This window comes from Sparus aurata, chromosome 5, assembly GCF_900880675.1.
Source record: "Sparus aurata chromosome 5, fSpaAur1.1, whole genome shotgun sequence".
Lineage (NCBI taxonomy): Eukaryota > Metazoa > Chordata > Actinopteri > Spariformes > Sparidae > Sparus > Sparus aurata.
Genome location: NC_044191.1, coordinates 27,385,015 through 27,409,449, shown reverse-complemented (window position 1 = coordinate 27,409,449; position 24,435 = coordinate 27,385,015). Strand labels below are relative to the sequence as shown.

Genomic DNA, 24,435 nt, shown 5'->3' with positions numbered 1-24,435 from the left:
CTATAACTTTTTATCCCATATTTTGACTATTTATTTCATAAATTAAATATTTATATCATAATTATGACTTTTTAATGTTATAATTTGGACGTATTATCACATAATTATACTTTTGTATTTAATTATTATGAGATAAATAACTGTGACTAACCCTTTGACTTTTATCTCATAAATTAAATATTAATCTCTTAATTATGACTTTTTAATGTTAGAGTTTTGACTTTTTTGTCATAACAATGATTAACACATATTTTTTTTCAGCAAGCTTAATTTTTTTTAAAATGTATTTATTCTTTAACTAGCAGAAATAAGCTTCCATAGTCGAGATACTTCAGTAAAATTATATATTGGCCTAATAATAATCATATTAATCATAATTTTTTACCATAATCTTCTTTTTGCATTGTGATTTGCTTACTTTCCTGCTGCCTCCTACGGTATGTGCATGTAGACAGCTTGGCAATCATGTGATCAGTACACACAGTAAACAAGGCGCTGTACTACACTTCCCAGAAGCCCCCGAGACGACCACGTACTCACATCCGCCTTTACGTTATGACGCAATTTTTGCCTTGTTGGAAGGTGGTTTCAGGAGGAAGTGCTGTGACGGCTACACGGCAGCAGCGAAGAAACGCTGAGACAAACCAAAAAGACGCCCGGACGACTCAGACGAATGGTATTTGATCTCCTGTCAGCTAACGGTAAAAACATTAATATCAACATTTACAGACTTTACGTTTTTCAGTGTGTTTAATGGCACGAGGGACCACGCCCTCTCGACATTAAGACAGGAGTATTAAGATAACAAACTAGCTAGCTGGCTCGTCGATGTTGGCCTCAAGACGTTTCCTTTCTTCCTTGCTGCCATGCTGTCTTACTTATTATTTTTACTGAATCAAAAACTCACGAATCGTGTTGTGTTCAATGCCACGTTAACCAGGTCGATTGTGACTTACACGTCTCTGCTGCAACACAATGCTCTTATTTTGCAAGACAATGAAGGTACCTTAAATCAAGACTGCATTCATATTGTTAATTTTTTTTTGTTTTCTTTTTTTTACACGCAGTGCATCACAAAAAAATATAATTTCCTTGAATTAATCAAAGGTTAAATGTCTTATTTGTTTTGACACTGGAGCATGTATTCAGATCTCGTGACAAAGGCATGTGGGGGCGGGGCTCGGTTCAAGATGATGTCATGCAGGGAGTGCTGAAATGATGCAAGAGGCTCTTTACGATGCATGTTAGTCTACGCGTTATTAACCCATTCATGAGGACGTTTAATCTGTCGGACTATACACCCAATATGTTGTCTGCTCAGGCCATGAAACCAGCATCAGTATCCCACATGCACCTGCAGCCTCCACATGGAGGGAGAGCAGGCTGGTAGTGAACTCAACCTATCTGTGGTCCTGTCACACATGGATCACTGCAGCATCACACATGGCATAAAACGGGGAAATTCTACTTGACTTTGACACGATATCTAAAATGTCTTATGACTACTGGGACTTTTATGCATTAAAGTCATTGCTAAGGTGTGTGGTTTGATATGATAGTCAAGAATGTAGAGGAGTTCAGCTAGAACAGCCAGATTAGTTGCTCATTTTAGCCTCGTAATTGTAAGGATGCTCTTCTTTTTTGTCATTTGTGATATTAATTGAAGAGTGTGAGGGGTTTTACACTGTGGGTTGGACAAAAGACACAGTCAGAGGATGTCAGTTTTGTTTCTGGGAAATCGTGACAAGCATTTTTCACAATCTTTTGACATTTTATAAACAAATCCGTTAACGGATAATGACAATAATTGTTACAGCCACATAGATGTCTTTAAAACAGATGGATTTTTTGAAAACGACCTATTGATTAATCTATAAATCAATAGGTCATCATATGAAATATGGCATTTAAGCTGTCCCACAAAATCCCATCATCCCAAATGAAGTCTTGCCTGACATCATGCTTGTATTATATTAACATAATACTGATATTCTATGAACATTAATGCCTTTGTTGACAAATATTAAACAGCTGCTGCTGTCTGTGTGCTGCTGTGTTGCTCCAGATGTCGGCAACTGAGGATCTTCCAGAGATGGATGGAGCAGACCTGTTGGGGCTGCTGCTACACGGCGGAGAGGACGGCTCCACTGAGCCTCTCTTTCCTGATGGAAACGGGCTCATTGAATCCTGGCTGTCTGAACAAGAGGTAAGGGATCACTCACAGAAAATAAATATCAGTTCAGGACACAGTTGGTTGGATTTCTTTCAAAGGAAATCATTTAACTGTACTGTTCCTTTTTGTGTTTGGATGACTCATGTGTATTTGTATGTGTATTTTCAGACTTTATGTAATCTTGGCATTAAAGCTCTTGCTTAAAAATGGGGATTTCCTCATCCGTTTAAATGCTTTCATTGAGTTATATTGAGAGTGCATTTTGGAGTGTAACGCAGTTGTTTTTCTCTTACAGATGCTCACAGGTATGGATACGGAAGACTTCCTGTCCAGCTTGTTAGAGGAAGAGGAGGACATGGGGACCATCTGTCCCTCTCGCTCTCCCTCGGGCAGCGACAGCGGTATTTCTGATGACAGCAGGAGCACTGGAGTTGGAAACAACAACATACCGGGTTGCCCGAGTCCTCAGAGCAGTGATACTGACGTTGTGCCCAGTCCCAGCTACTCCGAGCCCAGCCCGGTGCACTCTGACCCTGCCCTGGGCCTTGAAGAGGTGCAGACAGAGAGCCTGGAGGCTTTAACTGTCAAGGCGGATCACAGCTACTCTCTGCTGCAGAGCGGAGGCAGAGACATGGATATCTTGGAGAGTGTGAGGGCAGAGAAGCCAGATACAGATGTCTTCATTGATCTGGGTATGTTTAGTTCATGAATTCTGTGAGTTTTATGGACTTAGGTTCTTGAATATTTTATAACTTCACTGAACCTCTGTGTCCACTTGAATCCCTTCAAAACACTCCGGATAGGCAGGATACTGCGTACATAATCAAATAGTGGCACTTGCTTGTCAAGCAGATCATAGAATTTATTTCAAATGTATTTCTCTTGTGCCAGATGACTTGGTGACTGAGGCGATGGAGGAGGACTTCACCAGCGAGCTGCCCTGCACTTTGTCCATAGAGGACTCAACACAGGATTCAACTGAACTCAACTACACAGACCAGGTCCGTTTTTTTTCCTGAATTTTTTTTGGGGGGGTCATTCCAAGGGTTTGCTTGAGGAAGACTGAGTTTGTTTCCCTTTGGTACAGATGATTCAAAGATATTTTTTGTCTTTTCTCGCTCCAGTTCCAGTTTAAAGAGATTGTGCTCACTGAGGAGGAAAAGCGGCTTTTGTCAAAAGAGGGAGCGACTATTCCCACTCACATGCCTCTCACAAAGGTAACTGATAGTAAAATGTTTATTTACATGAGCTGATCATCTTGTCATGATGCTGTAAGCTGCACAGGCCAAGAACATCTGCCAGATGATGTAAATGTTCATGTATGTATGAGCATAATCCAACAACATACTGCTGATATATTGAAATTACTGTTGTTCATTTTTGTAGCAATTATTGTACAATAATTCTGAACAGTGTCTTTATTTTCCTGTGTGTGAATGTGATAGCTTTTTGGCCCTTCAGCCATGTTTTTGCTTGATGAATATTCAAATGGATTTTCTACATGATCTCTGAGACACAGCTGCTGAAGGCTGTTATACACACATCATCATCTGTCATGTCAACATTCTGCTGAAAGTCTCCTCTCTGTTTAAACAGGCAGAGGAGAGGACCTTGAAGAGGATCAGGAGGAAGATCCGCAACAAGCAGTCTGCTCAGGAGAGCCGCAAGAAGAAGAAGGTGTATGTTGACGGACTGGAAAACAGGTGAGTCAGAGAGGCCAAAATAATTCTCTCCATTAAATTCTTGAATATAGATGCAGAAAAATGTGCAAATCTGTTTTCAAAGACAGCAGTCTATTTCTACTGTATCACGTATAGCAAGACATCTTGGATAACTGTCACTAAGAATATAAGAATCTTTTTTTTCATGGTTGGTCAAATACTCATACGGATGTTTGGCAAAAATTGACAAATTAATCATGATGAAATGTCTCCTGCAGGGTCGCCATCTGCACGGCACACAACCTGGAACTACAGAAGAAAGTCCAACTGCTTCAGAAACAGAACATGTAAGAACTCTGAGATATTATCTACATTAATATGTAATAATGTTTAAATATGAGGTGATTCTTACAGTAAACGTGTCCTCTTTGTTCTTACAGGTCCTTGATAGAACAACTGAGGAAACTGCAGGCTCTGGTGAAGATGTCGACCATGAAGGCCAGCACAACCAGCACCTGTGTTATGGTAATAAATGTTGTCAACATATTTTTATGCGCACTTTGCACCCCTCATTACCTCAAAGATGAGTCGACTGGTTTTGTTTCTTCTTGTTCTTCTTCTTTGAGGTTTACTGGCAAACTGTTCTTTTTGTCGTGCATAATGTGGCCCATACTGCCTCCACTCCATATAGTCTAATATAATTGCTCCAAATCAATTAATGGCAATGTGCCTAATGATAAAAAAAAATTATGCGAACTTCTTTTTCTCTCTAGATAATATTTCCCACATTCGGGTTCGAGCTCTTTGTCATGCTGCAGTATTTTTTGCTCACTCTGTCCTTGGCTTTGTCCTCCAGGTGTTCCTGCTCTCTTTCTGTCTCATCATCTTCCCGTCAGTCAATCCATTTGGCCGAAACGCAGAACAGAAGGAACTCTACACATCCTCTGACTGTAAGTTATCTGAAAAGAAAAATAATTCTTTTTCAACCTGTCTCCTTTATGTCTTATTGATACACATGTTTAGGTGGAAAGCTTCCCTAAACACTTGTCATTGTGACGCTAGTGTATTTATCTTTATCATGTGAAGACTCTTCTCAAAAGTATGGCTTTCTCGGCTCAGCTTTCTCTTGTCATTTCATTTTTGCAGTCGTCTCCCGGACCCTGCGCTCGGTGCCACCAGAAAGCACAGATGCTATATCCTACCTTGAGCCTTACGACGAAGAGATTCTCTTGGTGCCCCAACCTAAGGTGGAGAACCACAAAGCCATCTTCGCCGGCGGTCAAAAGAATCACACCCCAGACTACCAGAGGGTGGAGCAGCCTGACTCGGAAACGGGAGTTAACAGCAACTCCTCTGCAGACTTCCCCAGCCCCGCACAGTCTAAAGAGATGGCACCGGGACCGGCCGGGGCCTTACAGGAAGGATCCATCGATGCCTCGGTGGCGTCTGCTGTGGCGCACGAGGTGGCAGGGTCCAAGGATAACTGGATAGATCGAAATCCCCCGTCTGTCATACTACCGCAGCACCGCTCAGATGAGATGTAGTAGGGTGATGTTGACCAATATAACCAGCAGAGGGAGCCATATTCCTAATCTTTTAGGTAACAGAGGGAAGCTTAAACAAGAAGGAAGGGAAAATATCAGTAATAATCAAGCTATATCAGTCTGTCCCCACTTTTCCTCTCCAACTGCCCTCTGATTAACTACTGTTACTTTTTTGCACTTTGTCCTGATTTCCCTCCTCCAGTGGGCAAAAAGAACTGGAGAGAGATTTCCATATTTTCCAGCAGTGTAAACGATAAAATGCACGCTTGTTGTAAGCCACATGCTGCTTAGCACTGAAGGCTCCACAAAGTGGGCACCACCAACAGGAAAATCTAAAATGAACCGGCAGTACATTACTTGAAAGCATTATTATTTATCACCAAATTCTAAGGGGCGAGCTTTGTTTGACTCCAATCTGTCTGATTACCTCCAGCCGATCTAGATGTTAATATAAAATTGATCACGAATGCCTCCCCAATAGTAAATTATTGTGAAAAGAAGTAGTTCACAGCAAACTAGCCAGAAACATCCATCGCTTAGTAGGAGATAGGCTGCTTGTTTTTCATGAAGCTTGATCAAAGTGGTTGACCACGTAACGCTTAAAGCCATTGCAGGACATTTGGCCATTTAGAAGACTTGTAAAGTTTGTTAGTATTCCCCTTGTAACAAGGGTATCCATGCTTCTTTTTAATTTTTGATGGAATGCTTTGTTTTCATGTTGTACAGTAAAACAAGAAAAAAAAAAACTATTGAACAAAACGCCTATAGCCGACCCCAGTTGACCCCCTCCATCTCCTCTTTTTTGAACTTCATGGGACAGTTCTTACCTTTTATAAACACGTCTGAAATACCTTCTCACCTGTGCACAGAGTAATGGGGTTCGATATATCTGCTCAGATAAACCGTGTTGCAGTAAAATGTACTAAAAAATGTAATGACCTGTTTTGTCAGTGAGGCATTTTTGTTCCTTTTTTGTGTATTACTTCCGTTACTGTGGAATCGAAAATGGTATTGGAACTGCTTTTTTGAGATTTTAAATGTTGATCATGTTGAACAAATGCACTGACATTTGACATAGTCCAAGAAGGGAATGTAAATACGCTTAAATGATTGTAGCTCCTCTGTACATTTGAACTCTTTATGTATAATACATGTCTGGACCTCTATTATAATAATAAACTTTTTATAAATCGGACTGACTTTGTCTCATGCTGTGAAGGAATACAAAGAAAACCTGTGAGCTCAGTGTTTTATCTTGTGGATGCTATCAAATTTATGGAGGACTGAAACTGTCAAAATTAAAAATAAAGAAATTATTCAATACATCAATTATATTCAAGTAAATCTACCAAAAATGATATTAAAAATAAATGTAGGCATTCATTTATAAAATGTGACATTAATTTGCTGCTTTATTTATTTAACTTTTGTAATGTTCAATTTAAATGAAGCACTTGTGTGACTGACTGCAGGACTGAAACTGTTGAAATGAAAAATTAAGAAATGGTTTGATAAATATTTAAATATGCATTTAAATACACCAAAAATACTAATAACATACTGACATCCCCATTCAATTTTCTATTTTATTTTGTTAATTTATTCATTTTAAATTAATGTATTTCTCCATGTATTTCTGTGTTTATTTCTGTAGTCTGGTCTGCTTCATAAATGAATAAATAAAATGGGAAAGTGAATAAAAAGGGGGATTGAGACAAGGGGAAATAAATACAGAAACAAATTTAAAATAGAGATGTCACTTTATCTCATTTGACTAATTAGTGAATGCCTACATTTGTTTTTGGTTTTCCTTTTGGTGCATTCAAAGGCATATTTACATATTTATTTTCCATATTTGATCACAGAAGGCCTACATCGAAATTAAACAATACGAAGGACACAATCAACTAAATATTAATGTCACTAACATTTGAACTTACTGTTTCAGGATTTACCCGAAGGCGGCTCTTCACCTGTATACGTTTGTTTAAATAGCCCTTCTCAGTTTATTATAATCTCTCTCTATCAAAGGAAGTCTTCTTTAAACTGTCCAACAGTGCTGTTTTCCCAGACAATTAGCATTCAGATGCTGCCTTCACACACAGTGCGGAACTGCCTCTCTGACCACAATTGGTTTTTCGGGAAGTTAGGTGCTTCACACAAGGTTTATTTGGGAGGCTGTGCCTAATCTATTTTGCACAGCCAGCCTGGGATTTCCCCCCCATCATCTCAGCCAAACTGCTTCCTACATTCACAACTGTAAAATTCCAGAAGCTTCCACGTATAATAGGATCGTCTGTAATAGTGTTTGTCTGACATGAGTGGATTTGGATATATTAATGTAAACTTCATGTAGATTTTACCTGTATGGATGTAACAGGGACATACTGAGGATGTTTCAGGCAGTCGCAGGCCTTTTAAATCAATTGAAATGATATGGGCTAAAATGAAACTGTAGATTTGTTGCATGTTTTTTTTTTTTTTTTAATCCCAGCGGTTCTTGTTGCTGCTCCACACTTGGCAAACAGTATTTTTCTGACTTTGCAGGTAACCTCAGCTGTCTGGGAATAACAACAACATATTGGAAGTGGCTGGTGACTCACAAGTGTGAGGTTGGAATCAGATGAGTCATGAGCTTATTCAACATGTTCAGACTGGTTGTGTCGAAGGAGGAAAGGTCAGTCTCTCTGAGCCGCCAGCAGATGGCGACGTCGGTCAAAGGATTCTCTGACACCGGGCACTCTGCAGCCTGAGAGATGGTTTAGATTAGGTTAAAGGTCACCCGGTTATCATGTAGGCATCCTCATTTGCATTTAGTTAAATGTCAGCGCGGTTCATCGCTTGACTCACTGTTTAACAAGAAAACAACTGTCACCGGGGCGCGTTAGTAATAAATCATTTAGTGATGAGGCCGTCTACGTGATCTATGTAGCTGTGAGGGGTGCACATTTTCTTCGTGATGACTTTTGTAATTTGTCCGATGTGCTCGTACCTGCTTACAGGTTAAAGGAGAAGTTCCCCCCTAAAAATGAAAATTCAGCCGTCACCTGCTCATGGGAAGCCGGATGAGGTTTTGCGGTGCGAGCAACATTTCTGTAGCGTTTCAGCACTCTCCGAAGCACCTGAAGTAGACGGGGACTTGTTTTAAAAAGATACTGGCAGCAACACAAAGTGGCTTCATGCACCTTGTCGGGTGTAAATCCAAGTCCCAGAAGCCCCACGATCGCAACGTGATTTGAAAAGACCAAGCAAATAACGACTTCTGGGGGTCCGCAGACCTGGATTATGCTGGAGGAACTTTACGGAGCCATTCTATATTTAATTCCAGTGTTTTAAAACAAGTCCCCATCTGCTTAGGTAGTTTTGGAGAAGGCTGTCGCTGTTTAGCTGAGAAGCTCCAGAAATGTTTAATGGACTACGGAAACTGCACCTGCTGACTGGTGGAAAACTTTTCATTTTCGGCTGAACATTTTCCTTTAAGACCAAGCCTGTCAACACGCACAGCCTTCTGAAAAAGCAGGTTTCGTTGAATGTAAACACATACAGTCCCGGCTGATAAGATAAACAGGCCTGGAAAGCACCACTGGCCGACGGCACGTGGCGTTTTTGCGGGTTGGGGGGCCCTGGCGCATCTGTCGGGCATCTGCCTGCAAGGGGTACTAAATGGAGTGGGCTAATTACGCACACACACACACAGGGGCCACACACTCCCCCAGCCCCATGAAAGGACCGGGGGGCAGGTGGAGGACGTGAGTATTGTTGTGACACAAGAAAACGACACGCGTCGAGTCAGGCTGAGCAATTAAGCCTCCTTTTCAGAGGGCGAACAAAAAAAGAAAAACCCTGGCGTGTGCCGGACTCAAGCTGTCTCTCTCACTCCTCCAAAAAAAAAGAAAAAAGAAAGAAAGAACAACGCCACCGGGAAACGTGGCCCTATCCGGGTCAGGACAGGCTTCTCGCTCTAACTAACTCAGCAGGGCAGACTGTAAACACAGGTTGGGTAACAGGCTTGACGGGGGTGCAGGTGCGCCATCAACACGCTGTTTATTAAGGGCAAAGACTTATACAGGGAAAGTTTGGACGAGCTAAATATAACGCGGGGCCAGTGATTCCCCGGGGCTGGGGAAGTCCAGTTCTGAGAAGATTGTTCCGGAGTTCATCACTGGAGTGGACTCATCTCTGTACCGATTCCACTGCTGATTCAACCAACAGGAAAAAAAAAAAAAAAAAAAGATCCGGCAATTTTCCTTCCACCTCAACAGTAACGTATTGTGTTACACTGTCACCTGTAGGACGGCTGTCCGGTGTGCGTCCCCTTCCCTTCCCTTCCCTTTGGTTTTATAACTGTCATGGCAAAACATCACTTGGCACAATTACATAACCGATAAACACACAAGGCTAGAGTTATCCAACATCACTTGGACAAAACAAAAAAACAATCAATACAGTCTGCTTATTCTCACAGGAGCGTCTAATATCACTGGGATTCGGGTCGTAAACATGTCGTCACATGCCCCGCGCGTTGTGTTTTACTGTGCGGTTGCGTCAGCTGCTCGCCGTCAAAGTCCACCTCAGCTCAGACGGGACTTTCAGTGTTTTGCTCATTCTGGTGATGTTGGATGTTGACAAGGTAAGGAGGAATCGCTGGTGGGTGGATGGATGAGTGGTGCTGGTGGCAAGGGGGGGGGGGGGATTTCTTGAAAGGTTGTAATCTTGCCCCCCCCCCTCCCCAATCCACCCCACGTGGGGTTGTCAACATGCTCCGCGTAACTGCCCGGGGACTTTTGCTTTCCTCTCCCCGGCTTCGCCTTCTGAGCCAATGGCAGGAGAGCCGAAGCCGGAAAGAGACCGCCCCTTGCCGAGAAACTACGCCGACCTGCTATAAATCCACCCACCGCCTGTTCCGAGCTCAGAATAACGCCAGAGACTTAACACGGAGAAACACACACACGCACGGACCTTCTCTGCTCACTGCGGAATCCCGATCGCGCTTTATTTGGATTATAACTATGACTCTGGAAGAGATCCGCGGACAAGACAACGCAATGGAAAACGCAGACAGGTAAATATTTGACGCACGGATTCATCGTGATCGCCGGAGCTGCTGCTGTTTGATGCGTTAACTGTGTTTGTCAGTGTTCCCGGTGGTCTGATGTGTGTTTTTTTCTTCTTCTGTGTGAAGGGTGCAAAGTGCAGGCGCAGCCCTGGAGGAGCTGCTGGTCGCTGCCAAGAAGCAGGACTACCTGACAGTTGGAGTTTATGAATCCGCCAAAGTCATGAATGTGTAAGTATTGCAATTCCTGAGTAATTACGACTGGACGGTTTTTGTTTTATTTTCTGATTTTTTTTTAAGCGCAAACATGTTCTGACCGGCTCTCTCTCCTGTTTGCCTCCACAGTGACCCAGACAGCGTGGCATTCTGCGTCCTCGCCACCGATGAGGAGTACGAGTGCGACATCGCGCTCCAGATCCACTTCACCCTCATCCAGGCGTTCTGCTTCGACAACGACATCAACGTGGTGCGCGTCAACGACATCGGGCGCCTGGCCGACCTCGTGGGCGCAGACGAGACCGGCGAGCCCAAGGACGCGCACTGCATTCTTGTCACGGTACGTTCCCAGGAAGCACCCACTCAGCCAGCCAGCCAGTGAATCATGCACGCATCACTGCTCTGTCTGCACACCATGCTCACTGCGGTGTCTCTATGTTCTGTATCTGTGGCAGGTGTCCTGACTCTAAAATATCTCCCTCCTTTTTTTATTCTCCAGAGCCCCAGTGCAAACCCATGGAAAGACCCCTCTCTGGACAAGCTGAGCCTGTTCTGCGAGGAGAGCCGCAGCGTGTACGACTGGGTGCCCACCATCACGCTCCCAGAGCGCTGAAGAGACATTCCCCTTGCAGAGCTTCACATGCTGATGTTGAAGATGATGAAAAGAAAGTCAAGGAGCTGAGCTTCAGCCGGAGGTGTCGAGCCTTTCCGTCTCACACGTCTGGATTAAGAGGCTGTGGCTGTGTTAACCCCCTACGGTGCATTCTGGGTCGGCACGTTGGTTCTGGATTACCCCTGAGGAAAAAGGGGGTTGAAGTTCAGAGGTCAAGTGCGGACACTGGCCGGGGGGCGTGGACGGAGTGACCAGAAAGCCTGATGGGACACTGAGAAGATTTCTTGTTTTTTGGACTGTGCTGCAAAGTGCATGAAAAGAAGTTTTGACCCAGTTACTGGCCTAGATAAGAGGCAGCGGGGAACTGAGAGGAGGAGGTCACAGAGACGAGGACCGTGCAAGAGATGGACACATGAAAGTGCAGAGGCTGGGACTGAACCTCATCAGAGAGTCACGAGGAAGATGTCGGTCCAGAAGACGAGGGTGTCCGAGAAAGTGGATTTTCTTTTTTTTTTTCTTTTCCAGCGCAGCTGTCAGGAACTTCTTGGAATAAGCAGAGACTTTGCTTGCACATCCTGACCTAAGCTGTGTCTGCACCTGAGACACTTATTCATGGACTATTATTTTTACTTTCAAATATGCAGACTGAAACGATGCAATATCCATTTGAAGTGTACTCATTTTTAATGCTTTGTCAATAAACATTTAAAGTCAAACTCATCCTCTGTTGTCAGAAGTGTTCTTTTCTCTGTTTTTACAGACCATTGGCCAAACCTTTGGTTGGCTAAGCTGCAGCAGCGGCTTATGGGAAATGACAGCAGATTGCACAGATACTTAGAAGAATCAGGAAGTGTTGCGTGACATCAGCTACCAAGTAAAAGACAAAAAAAAAAAGAAAAAGTCAAATGTGGGTGTTAGACGGAAAGACCGGTGGTTAAGAGAGAGCTGAATGGAGAGGGGGGAGAGTAGTTGCGACATGATGATGCTTGTGACATCAGCTCCTTCCAGGCACCGATCTCTCTCACTGCTGGTACGTAGACCAGCTGCCTTGTGCGACAGCTTGCACAATCGCTGCAGCCAGAATTGAGGCCGAGTCTGGGGGGCTTGCAGGAAAAGAGCTTTCTTTTGTGTTCCTGCGTGCAGGCAGCTCAGACTGCAGAGGTCTGTGTGTCAGCGAGGAGTGTGCTTAGTCGTAATTTTGTGCATCCATTAGGAAATGGGAGGCTGTGTGGTATTAATAACCCAATTTCTGCTCTGCTGCAGAACGCTGGGGTCAAGCTTTACATATATATATATATATATATATATATATATATATATATATATATCTCAGAGATGCACTGTTAGGAAATCTGCACTGTTGCACGATTGAAGTTCCAGTTGAATAAAACCTGCAATGGCTTTGCAACATTCATGCAAATGACCTGGCAACACACAAGGAAAAGTTTTGCATTTTGATATCCTGCTTGTGCACACACAGCCATGTGCAGCCACACTCAATGGAATGAGGACTGAGCAGGAAAAAGGGGGTCAGTGAGCGTCAGGTAAAAGGAAAGTGTGTGTGTGTGTGTGAGCGCTTTGTGGTCGCCTCAGAGCTGAAGCTGTCAGTAAAGGGCCGGCCCACATCAAAGAGACAGCAGACTTCAGAGCAACTCATCTCGCCAATTCTTGGCAGCACCTCGGCCTCCAGCCAAGCCACTGGTCATACTCTGCACGTGTGCACGAACCGCCACGCACACCTGCACACGCACAGCCGCGCACACGAAGCACAAAGGTCCCCTCTCTGTGAAGAGCGATCAGCGTTCTAAGAACAAAGGAAGCTCGGCTCAGACAGATTTACAATAAGACAAGTTGTGAAGAAACAGCAGTGGGACTTTCCTCGGGCATCACTGTGTGCATTGGTAGGCAAATGAGACAAATAAATCATCATAAAGAGCCGACAGAAATAGTCATTTTCTCACAAGCGTGATCAAAACTGCAACTCGATTGGTATCGCACAAAGTTGCGCAGCACTAATACGAGGACTAATGAGGCTCGCGATGACTTTTCGCCTGCGGTTGCTCCACTCAGTCACATCTTACGATATCTGTCACAAGATCTACCTCTTAAAGTCCCAAACAACTCCTCAGCAGGTAGACAGGCACACATTTCTTTTGAATAAGTTTTAGATTCTAAAACACAAAGGACTGAAAAGGGAAAGTATTTTTTTATGTAGCTCGTGTTTTCCCAAAAAAGCACCCAAAACTTTCAGGGATTTTCGTCCCTGCAGGTCAGGGTTCCTTTTCTGTCTCTAAATGCCATAAAGAAAAGACTCATGGCAACAATAGCGGAGGCGATGGTGTCGATAATCTTGACCCGTTTTTTTTGGGGGGGGGGGGAAAGGCAATATTTAACGCCCCAGATAAGCCCCCATTTTCCCCAAGAATACAAATGTTGACCGGTTCATTATGTGCTCTGGGTAAACAGAGTAAGTGTATGGTCGTTACAATCAAGTGCTGAGTGTATTGTAGATTAAAACCTTGACCTACTTTTCTTTAACACAAGTGACATTGATGGTCTTTGTGATAGATCAGGTTTTATTTTTTTTCTCTTTGTGCTCTTTATAACCCAATTTCTTCACCCGGGCTTCCATTATCTGCTTTCTCAACCTGAATTTCCGTCGCTTCAGCTCATGCGAAGCCCTACGCAAGACTACAAGAAACCCCAAAACAATACCGTGCCTGTTTTTTTTTTTATTTTTTCTATTATGCTCTGTTCCCTTTGGCTACAGGTGTATGTGAGCCAGCAGACGACAGCAAAAAAAAGAAAAGAAACGACTACTGGAAAGGATTCCTCGCGTCTGCTGCTATGTGCGCGGCGTTAACAAACATCTTCCCCCTGCGTTGGCCGCGATGCCAAGAGCCTGGAGCAACAGTCCAGACTGTCGCGGCAGCCCGACTGTCTGCGCGAGGTCTGAGCCAAAGATCTGGAGCTACGGTAGACTGCAGAGGGAGGGAGCGAGACCAGACAGATGTGTGTGCGCTCTGACTTGGAAACATTGGTGTTTTTTAACTGCGGCACAGAAAGATGGTAAACATCAAGCAGCAGAGTGCTTTCCAGACTGTTGTCTTTCTCGTCCTGTGTGAAGGGCTGATGATGAGTTTTCCTCTGTTTCACCCAGAAAATATTCAGTGTATCCTTGATGGATCCTCTACCATAGACGCAGATTCAAATGCTGCAGATAAAAAAAAGAGAAAAGTAGAGGTGCTGCACTTACTCAAGTAAAAGCATCCCTGTCCCTCTGAAAGGACATTTCTTTAACAATGTTCAAGCTGTATTTAAGAGCGGAATCAGCGAGAGACCGACACAAAAAGTGCAGAAATCAATGTCACAGTGGCCGAGGTCCACTGTGCAATGCTCCCTGCCGCCGGCCGGTCTAATGAAGCAGATGTTGCAACAAACTCCACCCGAATCTGAGAACTCTATTTTTGTTCCATCCACTTCACGTTTTCAGGCCTGTTTTTCAGAAAAGTTCACTGAATCTCCGGAAACACTAGCAGGAAGAGGAAGAACAAGTAATGTGAACAGCGGTCATGACTACTTGGTGTAGTGTGTGTGTGTGTGTGTGTGTTTGCAGTTAAACTTGAGGGTCTTTGAGGTAAATGAAACTGGAAGTGCGGATATCGTACCGATACCTTGCTTACAGGTGTGATATCTAACGTTTCCACAATAAAACATCAAGAAATGGCTCGACCTTTATTCAGACTCAGTTATTTGAGGGGCAGGGGCAAAAAAATCAAAAAGGCACCACATGTATGGGGGGGGGGGGGGGGGGGGGCACCAGAGTGCAGAAAGCTGTGATATAGCTATAGTGAAGAGAGGGCACTGTCTACTGGAAGAAGCGATTGTTTTGCCTTTTATTATATGTTACATCGAGTTGTGTACCTCCATTATCGCATTTTTTTACGACCTCAGAGAAATCGCAGTTTTATTGAGGGTGAGGGTACGTTTCATTTTGTCGTCGGAGTTGATCAGAGCGTCGAGAAGGAAGTTGGCAAGCGTGACTCAACGTAGCTTTCTGCCAGACTCGCGTCGGATAGAATTATGTCACCGACGTTAACAATGAAGACAACAACTCCCATGATTCCACGCTACGCTTCTTCCTTTTATTTATTTGTTTATTTTTGACTGAGAGACTCCTAACAGCAACAAATGACATATTTCAGACCACACCACATAAAGCCAACTGTGTGACAATTCTCCCCCCCTGCTGTAATGTTACTGTACATGGTTCCCATACTAGGGTTTGATTCCCAGACTTGCAGTTCAACGGTAAATGCTAAACGCTAAATGCTTCAGAGGGACTTCGGTATAGAGTGACACTCTGCCCCTTTCCCAGAGCCATTACTTTCGTGGGGAGCTGTGGTCCCTTCTTCCCATTCCCCCTTCTCCATCTCACTTACAGTAACCACAGTGAGATGAGATTACACCATGAGCTGGCAGGCAACATCCCCTCTCACCCCACCCTGCTCTCTCTCTCTCTCTCTCATAGCCAGATTGGTACCATGAGCTCAAGGCCCAGCTGGCTCTTGCAGGCAGGCAGCAGAGATAGATAGATGGATAGATAGAGAGATAAATAGCTAGATGGACGGCCGGTGTCGGGTGTCTCTAATCTAAGTATGTGTCACTCACCGGAGAATCGAGCTGCACCCTTCGCTGCTGTTGCTCAGCTCGCGGTGAGCTCACCCCCCCCCCCTTTCGAGGCGGCGTGGTGAGCCAGCACAATACGCAGCTTTCAGATGTTCTTAGCCTCACGTCGGAGGGAATTTCTCAGTGCTGTGGTGGCCGAGGTGATTCCTGCTCAACAACATGTACACACAGCGAGGCCCCGCTGTTTGTGAGAAGTGTGTCGGTTTGACCTTATACGAGGGTGGTTTTTGAGTTCTGTGGTTGCGGTCACAGCTGAGGGAGCTGTGCAGTGAATGTTGAAGAACACACACAAACACACACACACACACCTGGGCACCTGCGATGACCACACCGGGAGGGATGACATCACATGATCTAAACCTCCGAGTTCAGAAGTAATGATCTCGGTCGTCTTCTGCATAACCTGTAATCACACTGAGTAAAACAGCTGTGTGTGTGTGTGTGTGTGTGTGAGCCAAAGGGGAGGGTGGCCAGGTTACAAACACACATACACACACACACACACCTGACCTACACTTAGAGAGATCCACTGTGTCCCCTTTGGGGGGTAGAGTGACACACACGCAGCAGGTCATTTGCAGATGAGGTCATGACACACACTTGACTGCTGTTAATGTGAAATGCTACTCTCGGCTCTCCTGTTCAAACCGATGAGACAATTGTCTTTAAATATAATAATAATAATAATAATAATAAGAGCTGGGCAGAGAGAGTGGTTCCTGTTCCCTCCACTAGTTCTTTTTGCAGGATGTAATCATTTGGGTGTTTGTTTTCAAATTGGTACGTTTGTAAAAAATAAAAAAATTGCCCTGGGATTGCATCAGGGTGTTTGTTCAGCAGCCGCTGGAGAGGATTGACTGGATGAAAATATGTGATTTCTGAGCGCCATTATCTATATCACCCACACAAACAAGATTATGCGTGTGCCCTCGTTGCCCTTTTTGAAATGAAACGACCACTGGCGGGTGGGGGGGCTGGGGGGGGGAATAAATAAAAAATAAATATCATATGGGCCACGATGGCGGCGTTGACCTTGCGTAAAGCTCAGCAGCTAAACTTAGATCACACGGTGCCAGATTTCTCATTTGATCCCACCTCATGGTGCCTCACATGAGGTGTGCAAACAGGCAAAACACTCTAAAACAAGAAAGAGATGAGATGAGAACGTCTCGAAACAAATCAAGAATGTGACCCACGAGCCCACAAAGTAGTGACGCGATGCCAAACGCATTGATCACATGAGGCTGCGTGGGCCTCCGGGGCTCTGCTCCTTTGCATAAGCTGCAACGAGATAGCTGTAAAAGGCAAAGGCTATTTCAGGAGAAGTCGAAGGAGCTCAGAGCGCCTCACAGTCTTACAGCCTCACCTGGGCTGTTCTCTCACAGACTGGGGTAAGAGAAAACGAGAGGGGAGCCAAATATGTAGCGTCAGATACCTCAAACGTTTGCTCACCAAGTGTGTTTTCATTCACCAAAGACTCTGGTATTTGACGAATGTAACATATTTCTCACTCATGCTTCCACTCTTATCTCCCGTCTGCCTTCTGGATTCTGCTCATAGTTTTCTGGTTCACTGTGGCAGCCAGCGTGGGGCTGAGGTGGGACAATGCAAAGTGATTCGCCAAATATGGGGAGCAGCCTGTAACCTCGGCGGGGCCTGACACATTACTGACATAGCTGAGCTTATCCTCCCAGAAGCACATGTACTCAAAGCCGTGCCAGGAATCCCCTCCTCGCAGCCAGCGATCCTCATGTGGAGCAGCGGGGCCGGAAGGCATGGCCATAGAAGTGCAGCCCCTCTAGATGAGGGGGGAAGATGCAGACAGACACACAGACAAGACATATTAACCAAAGTTGCAAGCTATTTGCCTATCTGATGAGAGAGTCTGCTGTTGTCCCCGCATGTAGGCCGAGGAGGCAGACCGGGTGAGCGGGTTAACTCGAGGATAAGATGGAAAGCGAGTTAAAAAGATGAGACACATTTCATGCATGGTGTACATTCCGCATTCCATCGCTCTGATGTACGAGGCTATATGAGGTTGAATGAAGAGCGTACACACAAAGGGAAAGGGAGAGGAATACTCTGTCCGCCGAGCATTCATTGTTTGATTATGTGCACTGCAAGGGAAAAAAAGTGGAACAAGGAACCGGCAGTTCATGGCGCTTTGAGAGGTGTCAAGGCAGGAAGACGGTTTTTTTGAACAGAGACAGGGTGAGAGACATCGAGAAAGAGATTAAAAGAGAGGGAGCTTGAGAGGAGAGTAAACAGAAACTGCCAGACTGCCTCTCAGCTCTCAGCCCACATGCTAATTAGAAACCTCGAGAGAGGTTCAAGCAGCCATGCGGGGACATGGCCTGCCTCGACACCAAGGAGGGGGGAAAAAGAAGAGAGAGAAAGAGTGAAAGAGTGAGAGAGAGAGGGAAAATGTCAGGAGAGGAGGGAAAGGGAGAAGTAAAAGCAAAGGGGAAGAGGCGGAGGAGGATCCCTGACGGAGACCTTGTTTGCTCGCGCTGTGCCGTCACTCCATCACAGGTCAGGGTTTTCGGGGCGAGCGGTGATGCAGGAGCTCATCGTGACGCGCCCCCCCCGCCTCGTGCACAAACAAAGTCGACCATGTTTGGAAGAGTGCTTGTGTGTAAATGTGTAACCATATATTGTGGATACATTCAAACTGTGCCAGACATCATATACGCACACATGACAACAGAGGCGTGTTACAACCTCGGTGGTACAAGATTTGACCACAACATGTTTCCATCTTTAAAAATCGCCACAACATGTTTTCAGTTACACACATGTGGGTTTTGAAAAAAATAAAAAATAAAAACACGCTCCTTGAACCACTGAGGTGTTGCATAATGGGAGTCCGATCAGGACCGACTGACCATGTTCTTGGCAACGTATCTTATCTAGCGGTGCCTCTGCTCCCAACAACAAGCCTCTGAGCACTCGCTGGCTGATCAGAACAAACAGCAGCTGGCTGCGTGTTCATGCTCTTTGACTCAACTGCCAGCTGCAAGAAAAAAAAAGGAACAAAAAGATTCAGTACAGCTGATAAACAGAAATCAGGATTCGAACAATAACAAAGAGCTAAAGGCGTGAGCAAAAAACACACCGAGAGGAGTTGGTGTCTTTCATGCACGAGAGAACATTTTACAAGCGCGCACGCTGCGGCTCCATGCCCAGCATTTCAATTTGAAGAACCTCCCAGAGGATGATTTGAAAGTGCAATTAGAATTTTGCACGGGGGGGGTACAAAAGAAGAGAGATGTGTTTTTCAAGGACTTTTCCAGGGAGTGATGCAATTGCCCCTCTCCCTTGCACATGGGTTTTTTTTTCATAGCAACATACCATACTTAACCCAGTAACACACTACTGAGGGTGCATGGCAACAGCGGTGCTCTTCATCCCGCCTCCTCTCCTCACCCCTCTCCCGCCTGCGTACTTCCGCGTCTCCGTCCTGTGAAGCAGATACCTCCGCGTCCAAAAAAACAAGCCTCGTGTTTGTGTGTGGGTGCACTGTCATTTATGGAAAAACAAAAATAAGCTCTTTTTGTTTTGCCGGTGTTATTTAATCTGCAGGCAGAGAGGGAGAGCAGGGGAGGAGGGGGGGGGGGGGAGGAGGGAGGGGCCGTGCTTCAAGGCCCCGCGGCGGCAGCCAATCGGAGCGCAGGATTAAGCAGAGGCAGGAGTAAACACGGTTGAGTTGCTGCTGGTAACAGAAATGTGATTGGCTGCTGGGAGCTCTTGCTCAATGGGATAGGTGTCTCTGTGTGTGGGTATTTTGATCACTGTTATGAGTGTGTTTATGTGCTGTTATGCTCTTTAATAACCTTGTTATTCCTCCCCCCCCCCCCCCCCCCCCTCCCCCCTCGCCCCCCTTCTGTTTCCACTTACAGGGAGGAGGACTTTATTGTCCCAGCCACCATACCATAGTGGAATATCTGAGCTGTTATGCACAGCTCATTGCTAAATCCTCCTGAACTTTGGTCACCTTTAGCCGCTGGCCCACAGAGGAATAGCCTCGCGGTGCCGTCCGGGCTGCAGGAGTAAACACACACAGCGACAGCAGCAGCGCCAAAAAGAGTCTGGAATCCCGTAAAGATGACACGAAGCGTGGGAGCAGATGTGACGCTGGAGGACAGGTCACTGACACTGTTGTTGACTTTGCAGCACACACTCTGTTTACTTTACAATACCCGTAAAGCTCGGCACACATTTTTCATACGCCCCCCCCGAGTGTTTTTCTCTATCCGCGAAACCTCGTTGAGTTCCATGAAGTCACACGCGACAAACAACATGCCCAGGCCCAACAGACATGCAAAGTCCTTAAAGGCAGCACGGTGACATGTAATCCAAGAGGTCAGCCTCAATCTGCCTGCACCCAGTCACACTCTGTTTACCACGGACGGAGCACGCAGCCGCTGCACACGCCGGCTTTGTTTACAATGCGAGTTTCCTTCCTGAAAGGGGCGGCGACACACGCCTGGCATTCCGATGTTGCTTTGGAAACAGGGCTCCCGCGCTGGCCAATGGGAGGGCGGGGATTATGACATGTGTGTTTGTGTGTGTGAAATTAATCAAACAGTGGTATCTATCTGGCAGCGTGTTGATGGGGGGGGGGTTTAATCAGCTCACTCAAGGAAGAAAACACGCCGGGCAATAATACCAGGATCAAACAAACAAACGCCCGCTAAGCCAATTAAAAATCAACAGTCTAATCTCCCAGTGAAGGGTTATGAGGAGTGTGTGCATCTGCCCGTGAGTTTGTGCGTGATGAATGCGGCACACACTCTCCTGAAGTTTTGCCCTTATTTCAAGTTTGGGCATTTTGTCATTTCTTGACCCCGGGGTCGCATCGAGGCCGCTGTGTGTTTGCGCGCGAGCAGCTGTCACTCTGAAAAGGCGTTTGCCGAGCGTGTTTGTTCGTGTTCCGCGCACATGTGTACGTTTTCCTCATACAGCTGTTATTGTTTTGACAGTGGCTGATTGCTGGTCCCGTCACCTGTTTTTAAGGTCCCGCTTACCGCCAGGGATCTCGCCGTCTTCCAGTTAACAACTCGCTTTATCTCTGTGGACACACACAAAACACAGGGGCGCCGCCGTCCGTCCAGTTATTAAATATGAACTCATACATGCGAGAGCACAAACAAAAAAAACGAAGCCGCATGTGGACCGAAAATGTAAACAAACGTGGCGGCGGCACACGGGCGCTGTGATTCTCTGTCATGTCTTGCTGAGGGCCGATCCGTTTAATTGCACTTAAGATTTGATTGTTTTTTTTACAATTTTAATCTGGTTTCGTTTGTTTAACAGCCCAAGTGATCTGCAAACACTTTAATCCATTTGCAGAGACGTTAAGGCTGAAAAAAAAAAGTACGTGTGAGTGTGGTCTGTGTGTTTGTGTCTGAGCGTGTGCATGTGTGTTAACCTGCCACACAGGATGCAGCTGCAGCGAGTAAACAGTACTTTCAGAATGGGTGTGAGTGAGTACATCTGCATGCCTCTGTGTGTTTTACTGTTAATTTCCTCAAAACAGGGGCTTCTTTGTCATCTCTGCCTGTCCTTTGTTCCCCCTGTCTTAAATCCACGGCCAGCTCTTCAGCTGAATTCACCCCGAGGGCAGGAGAGAGGTAATCTAATCAGTAATCCTCATTTTTTTTTTTTTCCTCTCTCTCTTTGTCCCGGGATAGCCCGCGTAGCATGTGACAGCAATCATGTTTGCTTAATCACTGGAAAACGAGGGTGTAGCGAGTGAGTGACAGTTCGTCCATCCATCACCGATACCGAAAGGGAAAAAGGGAAACAAAGTGGGAGCAAACTTTACCACATAAATAGTTTGAAATCGTTGCCTCTATCATCGGACAAACCTCTTTCTCGACTCCACTATGATTCTAAAGTGGCTCCTTTGTCCCGGTCTAACAGCAGAGTGCCAGACAGACAGTATGGGAAACAAAGAAAGGGGCTGGCCAACCACAACATCCTCCGCAGTCTCCTCAACTCTACCCGGCAACTACCGTGTTGCACTGACACTGAACCAGTGTGCTTACGTTCCAAACAAACGCGGGCGTGCACGCGCGCTCACAGACGTGGACGCAGAACCACAGACGAAAAGCTCTCACTCGGTTTGTGAGTCAAAGGCAATGTGTAGGTTTGCGGTTTATCTGTGCACACATGCCTGCATGCACTATATGCTGTATGTATGTATGCATGTATGTATGTATGTATGCATGCATGCAAGGCGGAGGAATTAGGAAGCCCTGCATCTTTTGTTTGGCTTTAATAATTTCATGCAAATGTGTGTGTGTGTGTGTGGGCAGTCATAATTATACGCAGATATACTCGGGGGCTCCGTGTGGGCTAGCTTTCTCCGCGGCCCCGGAGCAAAAGGCAAACTCTCGCTGACGTCTGACTTGGAAAGTGACAAAGATGGACTTTGTTGCCTTTGTGGGCGAACCGAAAGAAGCCAGCCTTTGAGCGACCCGCTCTGCTTGCGTATGTGTGCATTTGTAGGTTGGTTAGGTAGGTGTGTGTGTTTGTGTGTGTATGAGCGTAAGGGAACTTTTATTCCTACGGCAAATCAAAGGGTGTCCAGGGCTTATAATTCTCAGATCAACCGCCTGATTTGAGAAGATGATAAGCTCTTTTCTTCTTCTTCTTTTCTTTCTCTTCAGCTCAGCACGGCACCTGTTATTTTTTTGTCTCTAACCAGCCACAGACACGTTTAAATTTGTTGGTGTCCAACGTAGCATATTGGCATCTCTGAAACACGAGTCACGTCGGGTTCCCGCTGCATGAACACATCCTTGTCGGAAGGTAGAGCTCTCTTTGAGAGGGCCTTTTGCTATTTAGAATAGCACAGATGCTTATTGTCATTGTTTCAGAAACAAAGAAACACAGATAGCAGCTCCGACAGGTTTATAAGGCACCACTGGATGTTTTGTACCAGACATCAGGACGATGGGGTTTTCCAACTGCGTTTGTGTTGCCAGGGGTCGATCATACAAAGCGTTGTCTTTTCCTTTTAGTGCGCAAAACCTACTAGACCTCGAGCACAGCGCTGTCGCAAGATAAAATTGAAAACTGAACGAATTAAAGCTGAAGTTTAAGAGTCGGGAAGGAAAAGTTACGTTTTTCCGGAATATCCCGTTGTGTGCACGAATGTAAAAATACCGGGGATCGTAAAAATAAACTAAACCTCCACACGACTTGCCACGCACTTTGCAGTTTCACTCCCACCCATACTGCCCCTCCACCTACTTTCCCTGTCAAGGTAAGTATTCTATAAAGATCTGTATCTGGTGTGTGTGTGTGCAGCCTGGGTGGAGTGAATCGTGCCGTACCCCCCCCCCCCCTTCAGATCCTCCACCTCTCTATCTCAGCAAAGCAAAGCCAGACATGAGTCGTCTCTCATTCAAACACAAATCCTCTTTGTTGGCACCGATTCAGAAGCAGTGAATGTCTCCTCAGACACACACTCACACACACACTGGCATAAATGCACGCACATACAAGTCCCAGAGGCCTTGTTCCCTTTGATCTGGATCTTACTCAGCCGTAGACAGCGCAGCAGGTGTGAGGCAGCCGTCAGGTGCTGTGTGCATATGTGTCATCAGCCATATGGCCTTTTTTCTCTCTCTTTTTACTCGTTTACTACACACACCTAAACCCACCTCGTTGCGCCCGCCCGAGCCAATCAGCCTCCGCACGAACACGCACCCGCTTTCACCCCTGTCGCCAAAGCAGCTGCAGTATTTTAGAAAAACACTCCCGAGCGTTTGAACACACAACCCGTGGGGCGAATCGCAGCGCTCCCTGGGCCGGCGCTCCACCAATCGGGTGTAGCGGCTGCGGGTGAGTGCAATCAGAAGCCGAGCCAATCGGGGTGGGGGGGGGGGGGGAGAGAGGGCCAGCCAATAGCAGCAGGAGCCAGAGAGCGAAGCAGTTAGAGATAGAGAGAAACCAATCAGGGCCTGAGGATTCACTCCCATTGATGTTTTGTTTTTGAACTTCTCCTTTATAGTCATACACACAAGATGTTAATGCCCTTACTTTGTAAACCTAACTTTGTAGCTTTTAATACACAGGGAAGCCCAAACTTACACAAGGCCGGCGTGTCGCAGAGCAAATCCTCCCGTGTTCTTTTTTGAGGGATGGTGGAAAACTGAACCCTGAGCTCTGCTGCAGATGTTGCAAGATGATGAAATCACAGAAAAAGGCAGAGCAAACAGTCTCGGCTTTTTTTTTCTTTCTTTCTTTCTTTCTTCTGCCTCTGACAGGTTGGCAGCCTAAAAGAGAATTTACTGTACTTTGCAACTGTTTACCCACTCGCGCTTCTCTGTTTGTGCGTGTGCATCTCTGCGTGTTTCTGTTCAGTGTGTCAGGGCTGCTCGTCCCGGGTCACCCCAAACCCTCTGACTTCACGGACAATAAAGCGGAGAAGCGTGTCATTGACACACGTGCTGCCAACTGTTGCTGAGACACAA

At 45.7% G+C, this 24,435-nt stretch overlaps 2 protein-coding genes across 2 annotated transcripts; both read left to right on the top strand.

The window, feature by feature from the left end:
- Positions 1-552: 552 nt before the first annotated feature.
- On the top strand, positions 553-6,573 carry creb3l3l (cAMP responsive element binding protein 3-like 3 like). Its single transcript, XM_030417898.1, has 10 exons — positions 553-701; positions 2,066-2,206; positions 2,469-2,865; positions 3,065-3,174; positions 3,298-3,390; positions 3,770-3,876; positions 4,113-4,181; positions 4,275-4,359; positions 4,691-4,784; positions 4,981-6,573. Exons 2-10 carry the CDS (start codon positions 2,066-2,068, stop codon positions 5,376-5,378), a joined length of 1,494 nt encoding a protein of 497 aa, XP_030273758.1. The 5' UTR covers positions 553-701; the 3' UTR covers positions 5,379-6,573.
- A 3,699-nt stretch (positions 6,574-10,272) lies between these two features.
- gadd45ga (growth arrest and DNA-damage-inducible, gamma a) lies at positions 10,273-11,980 on the top strand. Its single transcript, XM_030415821.1, has 4 exons — positions 10,273-10,440; positions 10,561-10,662; positions 10,777-10,987; positions 11,147-11,980. The coding sequence occupies exons 1-4, from the start codon at positions 10,388-10,390 to the stop codon at positions 11,258-11,260; spliced, it is 480 nt and encodes a 159-aa protein (XP_030271681.1). The 5' UTR covers positions 10,273-10,387; the 3' UTR covers positions 11,261-11,980.
- Positions 11,981-24,435: the final 12,455 nt, after the last annotated feature.

Excerpts from the sequence above, each read along its gene's own strand:
- creb3l3l (XM_030417898.1), top strand. The coding sequence starts at position 2,066 with ATGTCGGCAACTGAGGATCTTCCAGAGATGGATGGAGCAGACCTGTTG. Across the intron at positions 2,207-2,468 it reads CCTGGCTGTCTGAACAAGAG|ATGCTCACAGGTATGGATAC; the intron begins GTAAGGGATCAC and ends TTTCTCTTACAG. Across the intron at positions 4,360-4,690 it reads CAACCAGCACCTGTGTTATG|GTGTTCCTGCTCTCTTTCTG; the intron begins GTAATAAATGTT and ends TTTGTCCTCCAG.
- gadd45ga (XM_030415821.1), top strand. The coding sequence starts at position 10,388 with ATGACTCTGGAAGAGATCCGCGGACAAGACAACGCAATGGAAAACGCA. Across the intron at positions 10,441-10,560 it reads GCAATGGAAAACGCAGACAG|GGTGCAAAGTGCAGGCGCAG; the intron begins GTAAATATTTGA and ends TTCTGTGTGAAG. Across the intron at positions 10,663-10,776 it reads TCCGCCAAAGTCATGAATGT|TGACCCAGACAGCGTGGCAT; the intron begins GTAAGTATTGCA and ends TTGCCTCCACAG.